Source organism: Mobula hypostoma, chromosome 25 (assembly GCF_963921235.1).
Source record: "Mobula hypostoma chromosome 25, sMobHyp1.1, whole genome shotgun sequence".
NCBI lineage: Eukaryota > Metazoa > Chordata > Chondrichthyes > Myliobatiformes > Myliobatidae > Mobula > Mobula hypostoma.
The window spans coordinates 16,091,366-16,105,471 of record NC_086121.1 but is presented as its reverse complement, the minus strand read 5'-3'; the positions used below and the strand labels follow the sequence as shown (position 1 = coordinate 16,105,471).

Genomic DNA, 14,106 nt, shown 5'->3' with positions numbered 1-14,106 from the left:
TGCGGTGCCTTTTTTCCTCCAAATGGCAGAAATTTTGTCTCATCTGTCCATAGAACATTGTCCTAGAAGCATTGTGGAACATCCAGGTGGTCTTTTGCAAACTTGAGATGTGCAACATTGTTTTTTTTGGAGAGCAGTGGTTTCCTATGTGGTGTTCTTCCATGAACGCCATTGTTGTTCAGTGTTTTTCTTATGGTGCTCACATGAACAGAGACTTTAGCGAGTTCTAGAAATTTCTGTCGTTGTGTGTCTTTTTAATAGAGTATGGCACATGTACAACCCATACCTCCAATCTTACCTCATTGATTGGGACACCTGACTCTAAATAGCTTTTGTAGAAGGCATTACCCCAGAGGTTCACATACTTTTTTGAACTTAGGCTGTGATTGTTTAAATGGTGGTCTCTGTATTGACGAGAAAAAGTACAATTGTTTTTGTGTTATTAGTTTAGGTAGATTGTACTTGTTTATTATTGTGACAGATGAAGATCAGACCACATTTTATGAGTAATTAATACAGAAAACCAGGTAATTATAAAGGGTTCACTAACTTTTTCTTGCAACTGTATATCCAAGTTTTGACTTCCCAAAATGCAATTATGCTTCACTGAAATTTAAAGAAACTGGGGCTGGCTGGTGGTGCAATGACATCGGTGCCGGACCCGGGAGCGGAGGTTCCTGGGTTCGAAACCAGTCGGGTCTGCTCCCGAGTACGCTTTCTATCTGTGCCGGATTGAGTGTCAAGATAGCAACTCGACCTTGTAAAATAAAAGGGAAAATACTGCAAAAATGTCTGCGTGAGGAGTGGCGAGCCACACTGTGTCATCAGTGAACATCCATAATTATTGCCTTATGATGGAAGGAAGTTTATTGTTGAAGAAGCTTATGGGACCTAAGGCACTGCCTGCGCTACTCCTTTAGTGAAGCCTGGGGCGAGATATTTGCCCTCTACCTGTCACAGCCATTTTTCTGCAGGTGGCTCTAACCATTGGAGTGTTTTTTTTTCTCTTGTTGCCAGTTGACTTCAGTCATACCAAGGTTTCTTGGTACAACATTCTGTCAGACTCTGCCTTGATATCAGAGATAGCAACTTTTGTTTCACTTTGGGACAAATGCTGTGATGGAAAATGAAGAAATCCAAACTGAGCAGATCTGTGGTGAGCAAATCCTGCCTAACAACATGGTTGACAATACCTTTTATCATTTTGCTGATATTTGAGAGTAGACTGATTGGGTGGTAATTGGCCAAATTAAAATTTTCCTGTTTTTTATAGTCAGGGCATACATGGACAATTTTCTCCATTACCAGAGAGTTGCTAGTGTTGTAACTCAACAGTATGGCTTGGCTAGAAATTAGCTCCAGAGTGCACAGCATTCTGGAGCTAGGATATTGTCTTCTGCCATGACCTTTGTTGTATCTGGTGTTTTCAGCCATTTATTTATGCTTCAGAATATCATATTGGCTGAAAACAGGTTTCTGTGAAGGTGGGAACCTAGGGAGTAAGGTGAAATGGATTATTGACTATGTTGACATGTAGTTGTATACTTCAGTCTGATGTAATTGAACCCTCAGAATAATATCTTAAGGATAGCATGTCAGGCTGTGCATTCCAGAGGTATTTGACTTTTGCCATTTCTGAGCTTTTATGCTGCATATTGTTTACAGAACTAGCAGAATGTCTTTTGTTAACAGGTGGCTCATTGACAAAGCTGGCCTACTACTCAACTGTGCAGCACAAAGTAGCCAAAGTGCGTTCCTTTGATCATTATGGCAAAGTAAGTACATAAGTACAGGGATATTCTAGTCAATATCTTCTCTGGGGCCATTAACAATCCACAAGTATTTTAGCTGGTAACTGAGGGCACAAATGTGTTGGTAGATTTTTTTTCAGCCATGTGCTCTTTTTACAGCGAAGCCTTGCACCACCTTCAACAAAAATGCATTTTTTTAGTAATCTTATTGCCAAGGATATGTTTGTTGAAACACCACTCTTTCTGTGCTGTCTTACTGAATGGTTAGGCCCATAATTTTACAAAGTGGGCCCTTACTTACTATGATCGTATTTGGAGAGAAGAGAGTCTGTGGGTAGGTTATCCATCAGATACACTTATCTCCTGGACTAACTTGGGCAGAGGTTTTATGGATGGCCTACAGAAATGGCTGAATTTAGTGAGAGGTATCGACTGAGAACGTGGTTGGATGCAGGCTCTGAGAATGATGCCAAAGCAAACTCCGTATTGCTTTTCTATTTTTACTTTCAAAACTTATCTGTGAAGGTCAGCAGGCTAGATGAATTCAAGACGGATAGTTCTAGGACTGAATCCTGAAACAATTTGCATAATATAGTGTTTTTAAAAAAGCAAAATATTCCACTAGTCAAAAATTTACAAAAGACAGAGGAGAAGAATTAGGCCATTTGGCCAGATGAGTCTTCTCTGCCGTTCAACAGGGCTGATGTATTTTCCCTTTCAATCCTATTCTCCCACCTTCACCCCATAACCTTTGGTGCTCTTACTATTGACATTAAGATGAGCAATGTACAATGTTTGCTCTTGTAGCTAAAGATTGAGGAGCTTTAAAGGAAAGATCAATATGACATAGAATTCTAGAGCTTTGGTTCTGGATAGGATAAAACATTTTGATTTTTTTTAGGGAAATGGGGTCTGTAAAAGAATCTAATGTTGGAAGAATGGAGAATTCTTGAATAGCTATTTGGCTGGGAGAAGCTGTGGAAATGGGAATATGTGTTCACGGGGGATTAGAACACAGAAGAGTATTTTAAAATACATTTTTAGGTCTATGAGGCACTAGCACAGGCCAATAATAATGGGCCTTGTACAAGTTGGAGTAAGAGATAAAGTGTTGGAATAAGAGATGAAGTGTTATAAGAAGTTAATTTTACAGATGGTGGATAATAAGATGTTGCAGATGGGTAATATCATGGAGGTGGAATTCAGCCATCTTTGAGAGAGCAGTGTGTGATTGGAACTGCAGCTACAAATGGGTGCTGAGTCTGTATATTATCTAGCTGAGTTTGTGACAGTAGAGAATGACAATCCCTGAGTATGGCAAACCCTGAGGACTTGCTTCGGTGTTTGATTGGAGGAATTATATTGAGCAAAGAATCTAGCAATGGAGGGATGAGGAAAATTAGTGATAATGTGGAGTCTGAGATTTGTCTATATATGTTTAGAACTTGAGGAAGTGTTCTTGAATCTTCAATGGAAAGATATGGATTATAAGAAACCCATGAGTTGATGATGCACATAGCACAATAATTTAAAGTCTCTGACCATCTGTTAAGAATCAATATTTTCTGAAACTATTTGCTCCAGCACTGATGTCGGGAAGCTGTAATATTCATATTGACTTTCTGATAAGTGGAATTAATGATGTACAGTATAAGCAGTTCTCAAAACTGCGATTAAAAATTAAGAGCAAAATTTACCTTAATCTTACTTTGCACCATCATCACATGTTGACATCCTTAGTATGAATCCGATTTAGTCCTTCAAGTCTGGACAACTTATGCCTTTGTTCCTTTCTATTTGAATATCTTGTTGCTGGATATTTGGATGGGGCTGCTCTTATCATTGTTCCATCATTATGAAAATATTTAAATACAGGACATCAAGCTATGTTAAACAACTTTTTCAGTTTATCAAAAATGTCTGAGGTCCCTTTGGAGGCAAGTGCATTGAATGGTTTTCTGTAGACTTTCATAGTGACAGTATATTTCTCCTAACAAAAGATATTGTTGTTTGTAGTACACGTACATATTGTAGATCATAACACTGTATTTGTGTTTTCCCAAGGGCCCAGATGATGAGCCATTGTATGAGATCTCAGTTCAGGAAGAGATCACTGCCAGACTTCATTTTGTTAAGTTTGAAAATGCTTATATAGAAACGTGTTTGGACTTCATCAAAGCCCATCTGGTCAAGACAGAGACCAAAGTAATTAAAGCTACGGGAGGTGGTGCTCACAAGTTCAAGAACCTGATTGAGAAGAAACTGGGATTGAAGTAAGTGAGAGCTTCAAATTTTGGGACAATAACTGATGTTGACAATAAGATAGATTGTTGTGCCTTGCAACCCCATCAGTTTTTTCCCCTGTCATTTTAGAAACCATAGAAACTACAGCACAGAAACAGGCCTTTTGGCCCTTCTTGGCTGTGCCGAACCATTTACTGCCTAGTCCCACTGACCTGCACACAGACCATATCCCTCCATACACCTCCCATCCATGTATCTGTCCAATTTATTCTTAAATGTTAAAAAAGAACCTGCATTTACCACCTCATCTGGCAGCTCATTCCATACTCCCACCACTCTCTGTGTGAAGAAGCCCCCTCTAATGTTCCCTTTAAACTTTTCCCCCCTCACCTTTAACCCATGTCCTCTGGTTTTTTTCTCCCCTTGCCTCAGTGGAAAAAGCCTGCTTGCATTCACTCTATCTATACCCATCATAATTTTATATACCTCTATCAAATCTCCCCTCATTCTTCTACGCTCCGGGGAATAAAGTCCTAACCTATTCAACCTTTCTCTGTAACTGAGTTTCTCAAGCCCTGGCAACATCCTTGTAAACCTTCTCTGCACTCTTTCAACCTTATTTATATCCTTCCTGTAATTTGGTGACCAAAACTGAACACTCTACTCCAGATTTGGCCTCACCAATGCCTTATACAACCTCATCATAACATTCCAGCTCTTATACTCAATAGTTTGATGAATAAAGACCAATGTACCAAAAGCTCTCTTTACGACCCTATCTACCTGTGACGCCACTTTTAGGGAATTTTGTATCTGTATTCCCAGATCCCTCTGTTCTACTGCACTCCTCAGTGCCTTACCATTTACCCTGTATGTTCCACCTTGGTTTGTCCTTCCAACGTGCAATACCTCACACTTGTCTGTATTAAACTCCATCTGCCATTTTTCAGCCCATTTTTCCAGCTGGTCCAAGTCCCTCTGCAGGCTCTGGAAATCTTCCTCACTGTCTACTACACCTCCAATCTTGGTATCATCAGCAAATTTGCTGATCCAATTTACCATATTATCATCCAGATCATTGATATAGATGACAAATAACAATGGACCCAGCACTGATCCCTGTGGCACACCACTAGTCACAGGCCTCCACTCAGAGAAGCAATTCTCTACCACCACTCTTTGGCTTCTACCATTGAGCCAATGTCTAATCCAATTTACCACCTCTCCATGTATACCTAGCGACTGAATTTTCCTAACTAACCTCCCATGCAGGACCTTGTCAAAGGCCTTACTGAAATCCATGTAGACATTATCCACTGCCTTCCCTTCATCCACTTTCCTGGTAACCTCCTCGAAAAACTCCAATAGATTGGTCAAACATGACCTACCACGCACAAAGCCATGTTGACTCTCCCTAGTAAGTCCCTGTCTATCCAAATGCTTGTAGATTCTGTCTCTTAGTACTCCCTCCAATAACTTACCTACTACCGACGTTAAACTCACCGGCCTATCATTTCCCGGATTACTTTTCGATCCTTTTTTAAACAATGGAACAACATGAGCCACTCTCCAATCCTCCGGCACCTCACCCGTAGACAGTGACATTTTAAATATTTCTGCCAGGGCCCCCGCAATTTCAACACTAGTCTCCTTCAAGGTCCGAGGGAACACTCTGTCAGGTCCCGGGGATTTATCCACTTTAATTTTCCTCAAGACAGTAAGTACCTCCTCCTTTTCAATCTGTACAGTTTCCATGGTCTCACTACTTGATTCCCTCAATTCCATAGATTTCATGCCAGCTTCCTTAGTAAATACAGACGCAAAAAACCTATTTAAGATCTCCCCCATTTCCTTTGGTTCCGCATAAAGCCGACCACTCTGATCTTCAAGGGGACCAATTTTATCCCTTACAATCCTTTTGCTCTTAGTATACCTGTAAAAGCTCTTTGGATTATCCTTCACTTTGACTGCCAAGGCAACCTCATGTCTTCTTTTAGCCCTCCTGATTACTTTCTGAAGTATTTTCTTGCACTTCTTATACTCCTCAAGCACCTGATTTACTCCCTGTTTCCTATGCATTTCATACAACTCCCTCTTCTTCTTTATCAGAGTTGCAATATCCCTTGAGAACCAAGGTTCCTTATTCTTATTCAATTTGCCTTTAATCCTGACAGGAACATACAAACTCTGCACTCTCAAAATTTCCCCTTTGAAGGCTTCCCACCTACCAATCACATCTTTGCCAGAGAACAACCTGTCCCAATCCACGCTTTTTAGATCCTTTCTCATTTCTTCAAATTTGGCCTTCTTCCAGTTCAGAACCTCAACCTAAGACCAGATCTATCCTTGTCCATGATCAAATTGAAACTAATGGTGTTACGATCACTGGAACCAAAGTGCTCCCCGACACAGACTTCCGTCACTTGTCCTAACTCGTTTCCTAACAGGAGATCCAATATTGCATCCCCTCTAGTTGGTCCCTCTATATATTGATTTAGAAAACTTTCCTGAACACATTTTACAAACTCTAATCCATCTATACCCCTAACAGTATGGGAGTCCCAATCAATGTGTGGAAAATTAAAATCCCCTACCACCACAACTTTATGTTTCCTGCAGTTGCCTGCTATCTCTCTACAGATTTGCTCTTCCAAGTCTCGTTGACTATTGGGTGGTCTGTAATACAATCCCACTAATGTGGCCATACCTTTCCTGTTTCTCAGCTCCACCCATAAGGACTCAGTAGACAAGCCCTCTAATCTGTCCTGCCTGAGCACTGCTGTAATATTTTCCCTAACAAGCAATGCTACTCCCCCCCCATTTTTTTTTGGGATATAAATGCGAATGCTCGATTTACTTTGTGAAATGTAAGGGATGCTATCAGTATTTCTCCCTGATCATTCTTGATTTGTTGAGAATTGATTAAAAGTAGTTCCCTATTGAGAAGAGTGATTGACACTAGAGGACTGATTGTAAAATGGTTAGGTTAAAATAAATCTAGAGTAGAAAAATCTTGGGTGGGGGGGTAGAGGAGGAAGCAAAAATTGTCTCATTGTATTATCTTTCTATAATATAAACAAAAGACTAGAAATATTCAGTAGTTAGACATCACCTGCAGAGTGAGAAACAATTGATGTTTCAGATTGATGACCTTTCATCAGAACTGGAAAAAATAGAAATGAAACACATTTTAAAAGTTGCAAAAAAAAGGGTAAAACTAAGGTTCTGTATTAGGGTCAAAATCTGGGGTGACAAAATAACAAAAGAGAATGAGAAAGGTTTGTGCCAAGGAGATGAGGTGTAAGATGTTGATGAAATTGAAATACTGGAAGAGGAGGGAGGGGAAAGAATTGCTGATCGTGTGAGATACAAGGTTAAATAGCATTACAAGTGGTTGTTGAGTATTACTGCATCCTAACAAAAAGCCTGATCAACATTTAACCAGATCAATTTAAGATGGATATGTGACCTTTTGTAATGGAAATAGTAATAATATAGTTAGAAATCATGACTTTAAAAGCAGGATTGATTATATTTTGTCCAATTTTCTGAATTTGTGATTGCTGCATCTGACGACTATCTTTTGTCTTTACACTCTTGTGTGTAATACCACTGCAGGTGCACAGGCATATAACAAAACTAGTTTATTGAATGTGCATTTCCTGAGCATCACACTTGCACTGCCTTAAGGAACACAAAATGGAGTTACTGAGATCCATGGTATTTTCATTATAGATGTCATTGCGAATGTTTGTGAATTGTTTACATAGCAGCAAATTTAAAATGCATGTTTGGATGTTCCCAGTACTTATAAACACTACTTGTAATTAGTGCTTATAGATTATATAATCTGTTTATGTAGAGTAAATTCTGTGCTGCTTGGCTCAACAGGTTTTTGCAGATTTTGTTCCAAAATGAACCTTCTCCTACCCCATTCCATTTAATTCCTATCAATATTCTTTTCTGTTATATACATTATTGCATTTTTCCCCTTAATGTGCCAATATAATCTACTTCATCCATTTCCTGTAGAAGCTATGGAAGGAAATTCCACATTCTAACTTGGTAAAAAATGTTCTCTTGAATTCCTTATTACGTATGAAGGGGTGGTTACTGTAATGCTATTACAGTGTCAGCGAACTGGGTTCAATTCTGACGCAGTCTGTAAGTGTGTTCTCTGCATGACTGTGGTGTTTTCCTGTGGGTGCTCTGGTTTCCTCCCACATTCCAAAGAAGTATGGGTTAGTAGGTTAATTGTTCACATGGGTGTAATTGGGCAACGTGGGCTCTTTGGGGCTGAAAGGGCCCGTTACCATGCTGTATCTCTTAAAAATATAACCCCAAGAGTTTGTCTCCCACGCAAATGGAAATATTTTCTACCTAACTTATCAAATATTAAAACAAAATTTTTTAGGGCACCTTATATATTTCTCTTTGTGTTGAGAGTACCTCAGAGTGAAACACACTTAAACTTTGGCATTTATAAGATGATGAAGAATAAATAAACAGATAAACTTCCTAAAACATTGTATATGTGTGACTCTTTGTTGTTGGATGTAAAGAGTGTATAATGCTGTACAGAAAGTATAATGTGTGTGTTTTTTATTTTACCTGGAAATAATTTGGTTTTATGCTATTTGAATAGTAATTGAAAGTCATATTCCTGTGAGCTCTTGTTTGCTAAGTGTGCTTTGAGGAGAGAATATGTGGGAGATATCACAGTACTATAGGTTGTACTGTAGATGTAAAAAGTTACTGACTTTTATGAGAGTGTTTGCTAGTGCAATAGTGGTAATAAATCCACAACCAGGGCAAATTAGTTTCTTTCTCTCTTAACAATTCCATTCAAAATTTTCAGTCACTTTCCCCCCCTCAACTTCAATATTCCAGGGAACAGAAGACAAATTTGTCATTTTTGCTTATTTAACTCTGTGAGTCTTAGTAATATTTTGGTTAATTTATACTGTATTCAAGCTAAACCTCCATTCTTTAGTGCAGTGGCCATTCTATAAATGGTGCTCCAGATGTCACTCAGTCAGAGCTTGCTGTAGCTGTGGGGAAGTTTGGTTCTTAAGTATTGGCTCTCACTCTAATGCGTTAGGTATCGAAATTCATCTGCTGCAGTTATGCCCAGTGATTTTTATAGCCATGAATTTCTCTTGCTGTCAGTGTTAATATCACCATACATTAGTATCACCAAGCTATTTCCCTCTTCTCATTAAAATAGTATTTCACCAATTATGAAGTATAATAAAAGTGGTAATTTCCTGGTCTGTTGATAAATAATTTTCATTGAGAAGAGAAGGAAAATACAGCAACATTTATCACTTGCAGATTTTTGTCTAGGAGAAAGGAAACTTTCTTTTCAATTTTGCCATCACAGACATCTATTCCAGTTGGGAGATTTCATTTTAATTGTAATAAATGCAGTGTTACATTTATTTTCTATGTTTTTGAAATGATTGTATGAATTATGCATTTAATATATACTGTATCACAAGCAAACTAATGGGAAAGTTAGAGCTGAAGGAAGGGTTGCAAACAAGGTACGGGGTTTAAAAGGCAGGAAAGGCATTTTATTTAATAAGATGGATAAGGGGTTATGTGGGAGTGTGGAGTTACATATTATTTATTTTGCATGGTTTTGTCTGTCGAAGAATACATTGCTGTTTTGCTGGCATGGTGCTATTCTTGCACTGGGCCTGTGCACAATTTTAGTCTTAATTAATTTTAACTTTATTCTCTTTTTAGAACAGATTTCAATAGATTCTGTATGTTTTATGCTTAATAAGAACAGTTCATCCTATAATTCTGGTTAATGCTTAATGTATTTTGTGTCACAGCTTTGTGTCTGAGATTTTTTTTCAATATCTTTGCAGAGTGGATAAGGAAGACGAAATGACTTGTTTAATCAAAGGTTGCAACTTTGTGCTGCGAAATATTCCACATGAGGCCTTTGTGTATGTGAAACATGCAGACCCTGAATTCCGATTTCAGACAACGCACCCAGATATCTTTCCCTACCTACTAGTGAACATTGGGTCAGGAGTATCTATTGTCCGAGTAAGTAGGATCTGTGTATCCGGGTCCTGTCAATGACTACAATGGAGCAGTGTCATTGTGTTCTTCTGCTCATTGTTCAGTAAAGAAATTAATAGATTTGACCAATGTCTTGTTAGCTTTTGAAAAATGGGCATATTTGATTGATCTAGAAGTTTGACTGTAATTTTTTAAAATTAGTATTCATCCTGTTGAAGTCTCAGTTGTTATTTCTAACTTTCAAGTGCTTAGTCCAAGTAGTCAGTTTTAAAAAATGTTTTAATGATTACATTTGCAAGATTGTTATGGATCAATCTCAAGGACTTACTGCAAGTAACTAAGGAGAATAATTATGGAAGTATTGAGATACTGGCATTGAAAAATTGTAAACTTGCTTTGAAGTTATTTGAGATGGGTGATGGTAGAATGCTGTTCAACTGGACAGTGCACACTCATGCATTGAACTTCCAGGAATATGTTCACCAGACCATTCCAGTGGTGGGAGTCAACTATTCATATTATAAAGTTAAAGAATGATTTCTCTAGTTCAGTGAAAAACCTACATCTGTGGAGTCTTGTTTAAAGAAAACAATAAAGTTATTTGAATGGGCTTCTTTTGAACTGCTTCCTAACAAGGAATTAGAACAGCTGTTATGTTCCAAGATTCCGTAAACCACAAGGAATGTATTTGTCACCTATTCTATTGGTTGCTAAAGAAATATTTTCCTATTTGGTCTTCAGATGGGACTATGAGAATTTTAGTCTAATTGAACTTCAAAATTAAGTTTGAAGTAATGTTGTGGGGTTTTTCTTTCGAGAGACCATTAGATAAGCAAGATTTCAAACTAAAATCATGACGGTACAAAAACTAGATAAAAAGACTTTTGAAGGCTTCACTGTGGGGGTTGTAGGGTTATTAAAGATTAGGGACCAAGTAGTGCTCCTTGTTTATAATTATTTTGTAGCATCTTGTCTAAAGTATGGCAGCTCTTTGAATGTAACATTCTTTTGTGTGGATTGAGATAATAAGCGAGCTGAAGCCAAGACAATTCAACTCAAAATAGCACGAGTGGTATGTGTGCTTGTATCTACTTAGACCATGAATGGGAAGCTAATATTGCTTGATTAATACAGGTTCCCCCCCGCTATCTGAACCTATGAAACGGTTCGTAAGCTGGAATGTCGTAAAGTGAATAAGCAATTACCATTTATTAATATGGGAGAAATTTTTGAGCATTCCCAGACTCAAAAAAAACCTACAAAATCATGCCAAATAACACATAAAACCTAAAATAACAGTAACATATAGTAAAAGCAGGAATGATGTGATAAATACACAGTCTATATAAAGTAGAAATACTTCTCTGCAGCACTGTCTAGTGCAGTGAAATCTTGTGGAAGTGCTCTTAGCAGAAGTGCTCTTGGCAGAAACACTCTGTCCAGTAACCTTTAAGCTATGAAACTGCCAAATCATACCAAATAACACAGAAAAATACACAGCCTATATAAAGTAGAAATAATGTATGTACAGTGTAGTTTCACTTACTGGAATCGGGAAGACTCCAATAAATTGCAGTTTCGTCACAGTTAAACACTTGCTTATATGAATAACCACCTGACGCAATCGGCAATTGTCACTGATCTGGGCCGACATTTACATGCTGGGCGGCACCTAATTAATTAGCTTGTTTATTTCGGCTCTTAAAGATGTGCTGGGTGCGTTCGAACTACCGCTGCACCACTGCATTCTTCGCGGCAATGTATCGGTCCGCGGCCTGGAGGTTGGGGACCACTGCTTAAACTATGAAGCTGCCCTTTAAATTCCACTTTCGCAACCCTTTCATCACCGTCGTCCAGTGGTTTCTGTTTCAGCTTATTAAAAAGACTGACTGATTTCTCCTTAAGTATAAGAAAACTTAACGGAACACCACGCTTTGTACACCCATCAATCCACTCAAGCAATAGACTTTCCATTTTATCCATTATTGGATGCTGACTAAGAGAGACCACTTTTCTACAAGCAGATCCAACAGTAACATCAACGGCTTTCAAAATTCTTTCTCTCTGCGTATAAATAGTGTGAATGGTGGATGCAGGCAAGTTCAACGCACAGACAATGTCCTTATTTCGTTCACCACGATCAAAACGCTTAATTATGTCTAGTTTTACGCTAAGTGTAACACCCCTACGAGCTCTTTTAGGCTTTTCTGATACCTTAGAACTCATTTGCTAACGGATGCACAAAATAAATCGAGATAAAGCACGTGTTTAAGCAATGCCGGCTAGAATGCATTTCCAGGGGAGGAGCTTGGTTGTTCGGGTGTGCGTTGCCTTTTTTCGTAAAAGTGAAAACACCTTCTGTTACCGAAAACAGGGAAATAATGTAGGTCTTTTGTAACGGCAAGGTGTCGTAAAGCGAGCTTTTGGAAAACGGGGGACACCTGTATTTTGATTTAGAGACTGTATGAGTGGGTTGCCTTATTAAGAAAGGTTATATCTACTGGAGTTTGAAAGAGTGAATGGGGACTTGACTGAAATGTGTGCTATCCTAAGAAGTCTTCAGAGGGTGGAGAGGATACTTCATCATGTTCAAGAAACTTAAAGCTGGGCTCATATTTTAAAATAAGATATTTGTCAATTTAAGACAGTTAGGAGGCAATGATTTTTTTCCCCAAGGGTTGGTAATCCTTGGAACCCTCTTCTTCATAAGATGGTGGAAGCAGAGACTGAAATGCAGCTGAGTTCACTGTAAATAATCTGTGATCCTATTCAGTGGCAGAGCTGATCTGCCTACTCCTGCTCTTAATCTGCAGGATTGTACATGCACTCCATCTGTTTGGGGCGGGGGAGTTGGGTTGTTGGTGCACACATATAACTCTTATGGGCAGAGAAAAGCCAAATTAACAAATTTCTTATTGTGAGTCCTCTTGTCCATGTAGGTGGAATCTGAAGACCAATTTGAGCGAATAGGAGGAAGTTCAATAGGAGGTGGTACATTTTGGGGACTTGGAGCTTTGCTGACAAAAACAAAGGTGTTTATTGCTATTCTGTCTTTTGTTCTTGTATGCTTAATTATAGCTAGGTTTGAAGTAACTTTTGATTCTGTTTTATAGTCAAATGCTTCAAGAAGAGGTGTGACTGTACAAAATAAAAAGACTTGCATTTTACATCTTTAATCATCACAAAATGTTCCAATGTATCTTAAACAATTGAAGTGTTTTGTAACCTAGTCACTTGTATTTATCATTTGTAGTAGCTCATTTAGCTACAGAAAATTAGAAAAGTGATGTTGATTGAGGGCCAAATATTGGTTTGGACACAAGGGCAAACACTTAAGAGTTCTATTCAAAGTGCTGTGGGATGATAGATCCATCTAAGAGGGTGGATGGGGAATCATTTTATTTAATATGTTACTCAAAAAACGGCACCTTTAATAATGCAGTTGGCCTCTTAATTGGACGTGAGTGCATATCTTGCTGAGTAGCAACTAAACCCATACCTTTCTGTTTTGGAGTTGAGAGTGCCTTATAGTTATGACCGACATCTTCAATCCATGTCTTCAATAACAATGATAATGATAACGGGTGCCCTATTCTGCTGAAGTTTCCAGTTAAAATATGGTCTTGTTCAATGAGACACTGGGTTAAATCAGGATTACTGGGCAGTGCAGCTTGAAGGGCCTGAAGGGTCTATTCTGTGCTGAAGCTCAGTAATTAATAAATAATTCATCAATTGGGTGAGTGGTGATCAAAAAGAAGCCAACCTAATTTGAAATATATAAGGATCTTTGACTAATGTAGGACATTTTAAACTCTTGAACCTTTACTCCAATAAGAAAAAGAAATGATTGGTAAGGAAGAGGGACAAATATTTCCTTTTCATTCTTAAACTCTGCTGAAGTTTTCTTCCACTTTGCTTGAATGTTCCAAACTCTGTGTATTAAGTTTGGAGCAAAATTCACAATTTTTAGGACTCTAGGGCACTCTAGGTTCAAAAACTATTTTCCAATTTTTTTTTTCTGCACTCTAGTTCCCAAGGTTGACTAAATAATTTATGGTTTACACTTTATTTT

At 38.3% G+C, this 14,106-nt stretch overlaps 1 protein-coding gene across 3 annotated transcripts in view; it reads left to right on the top strand.

Moving 5' to 3' along the window:
- The window catches only part of pank4 (pantothenate kinase 4 (inactive)), an 82,737-nt gene that overhangs the window by 11,634 nt on the left and 56,997 nt on the right, over positions 1–14,106 (top strand). For all 3 annotated transcript variants that reach the window (XR_010016092.1, XM_063033158.1, XM_063033156.1), the window contains exons 2-5: positions 1,693–1,775; positions 3,816–4,024; positions 9,875–10,058; positions 12,974–13,066. Coding sequence is in view for 2 of the 3 variants with exons in the window: in XM_063033158.1 (XP_062889228.1) it covers positions 1,693–1,775; positions 3,816–4,024; positions 9,875–10,058; positions 12,974–13,066 (569 nt within the window). In the remaining variant the exon portion in view is untranslated. The remainder of the gene's footprint in view (positions 1–1,692; positions 1,776–3,815; positions 4,025–9,874; positions 10,059–12,973; positions 13,067–14,106) is intronic.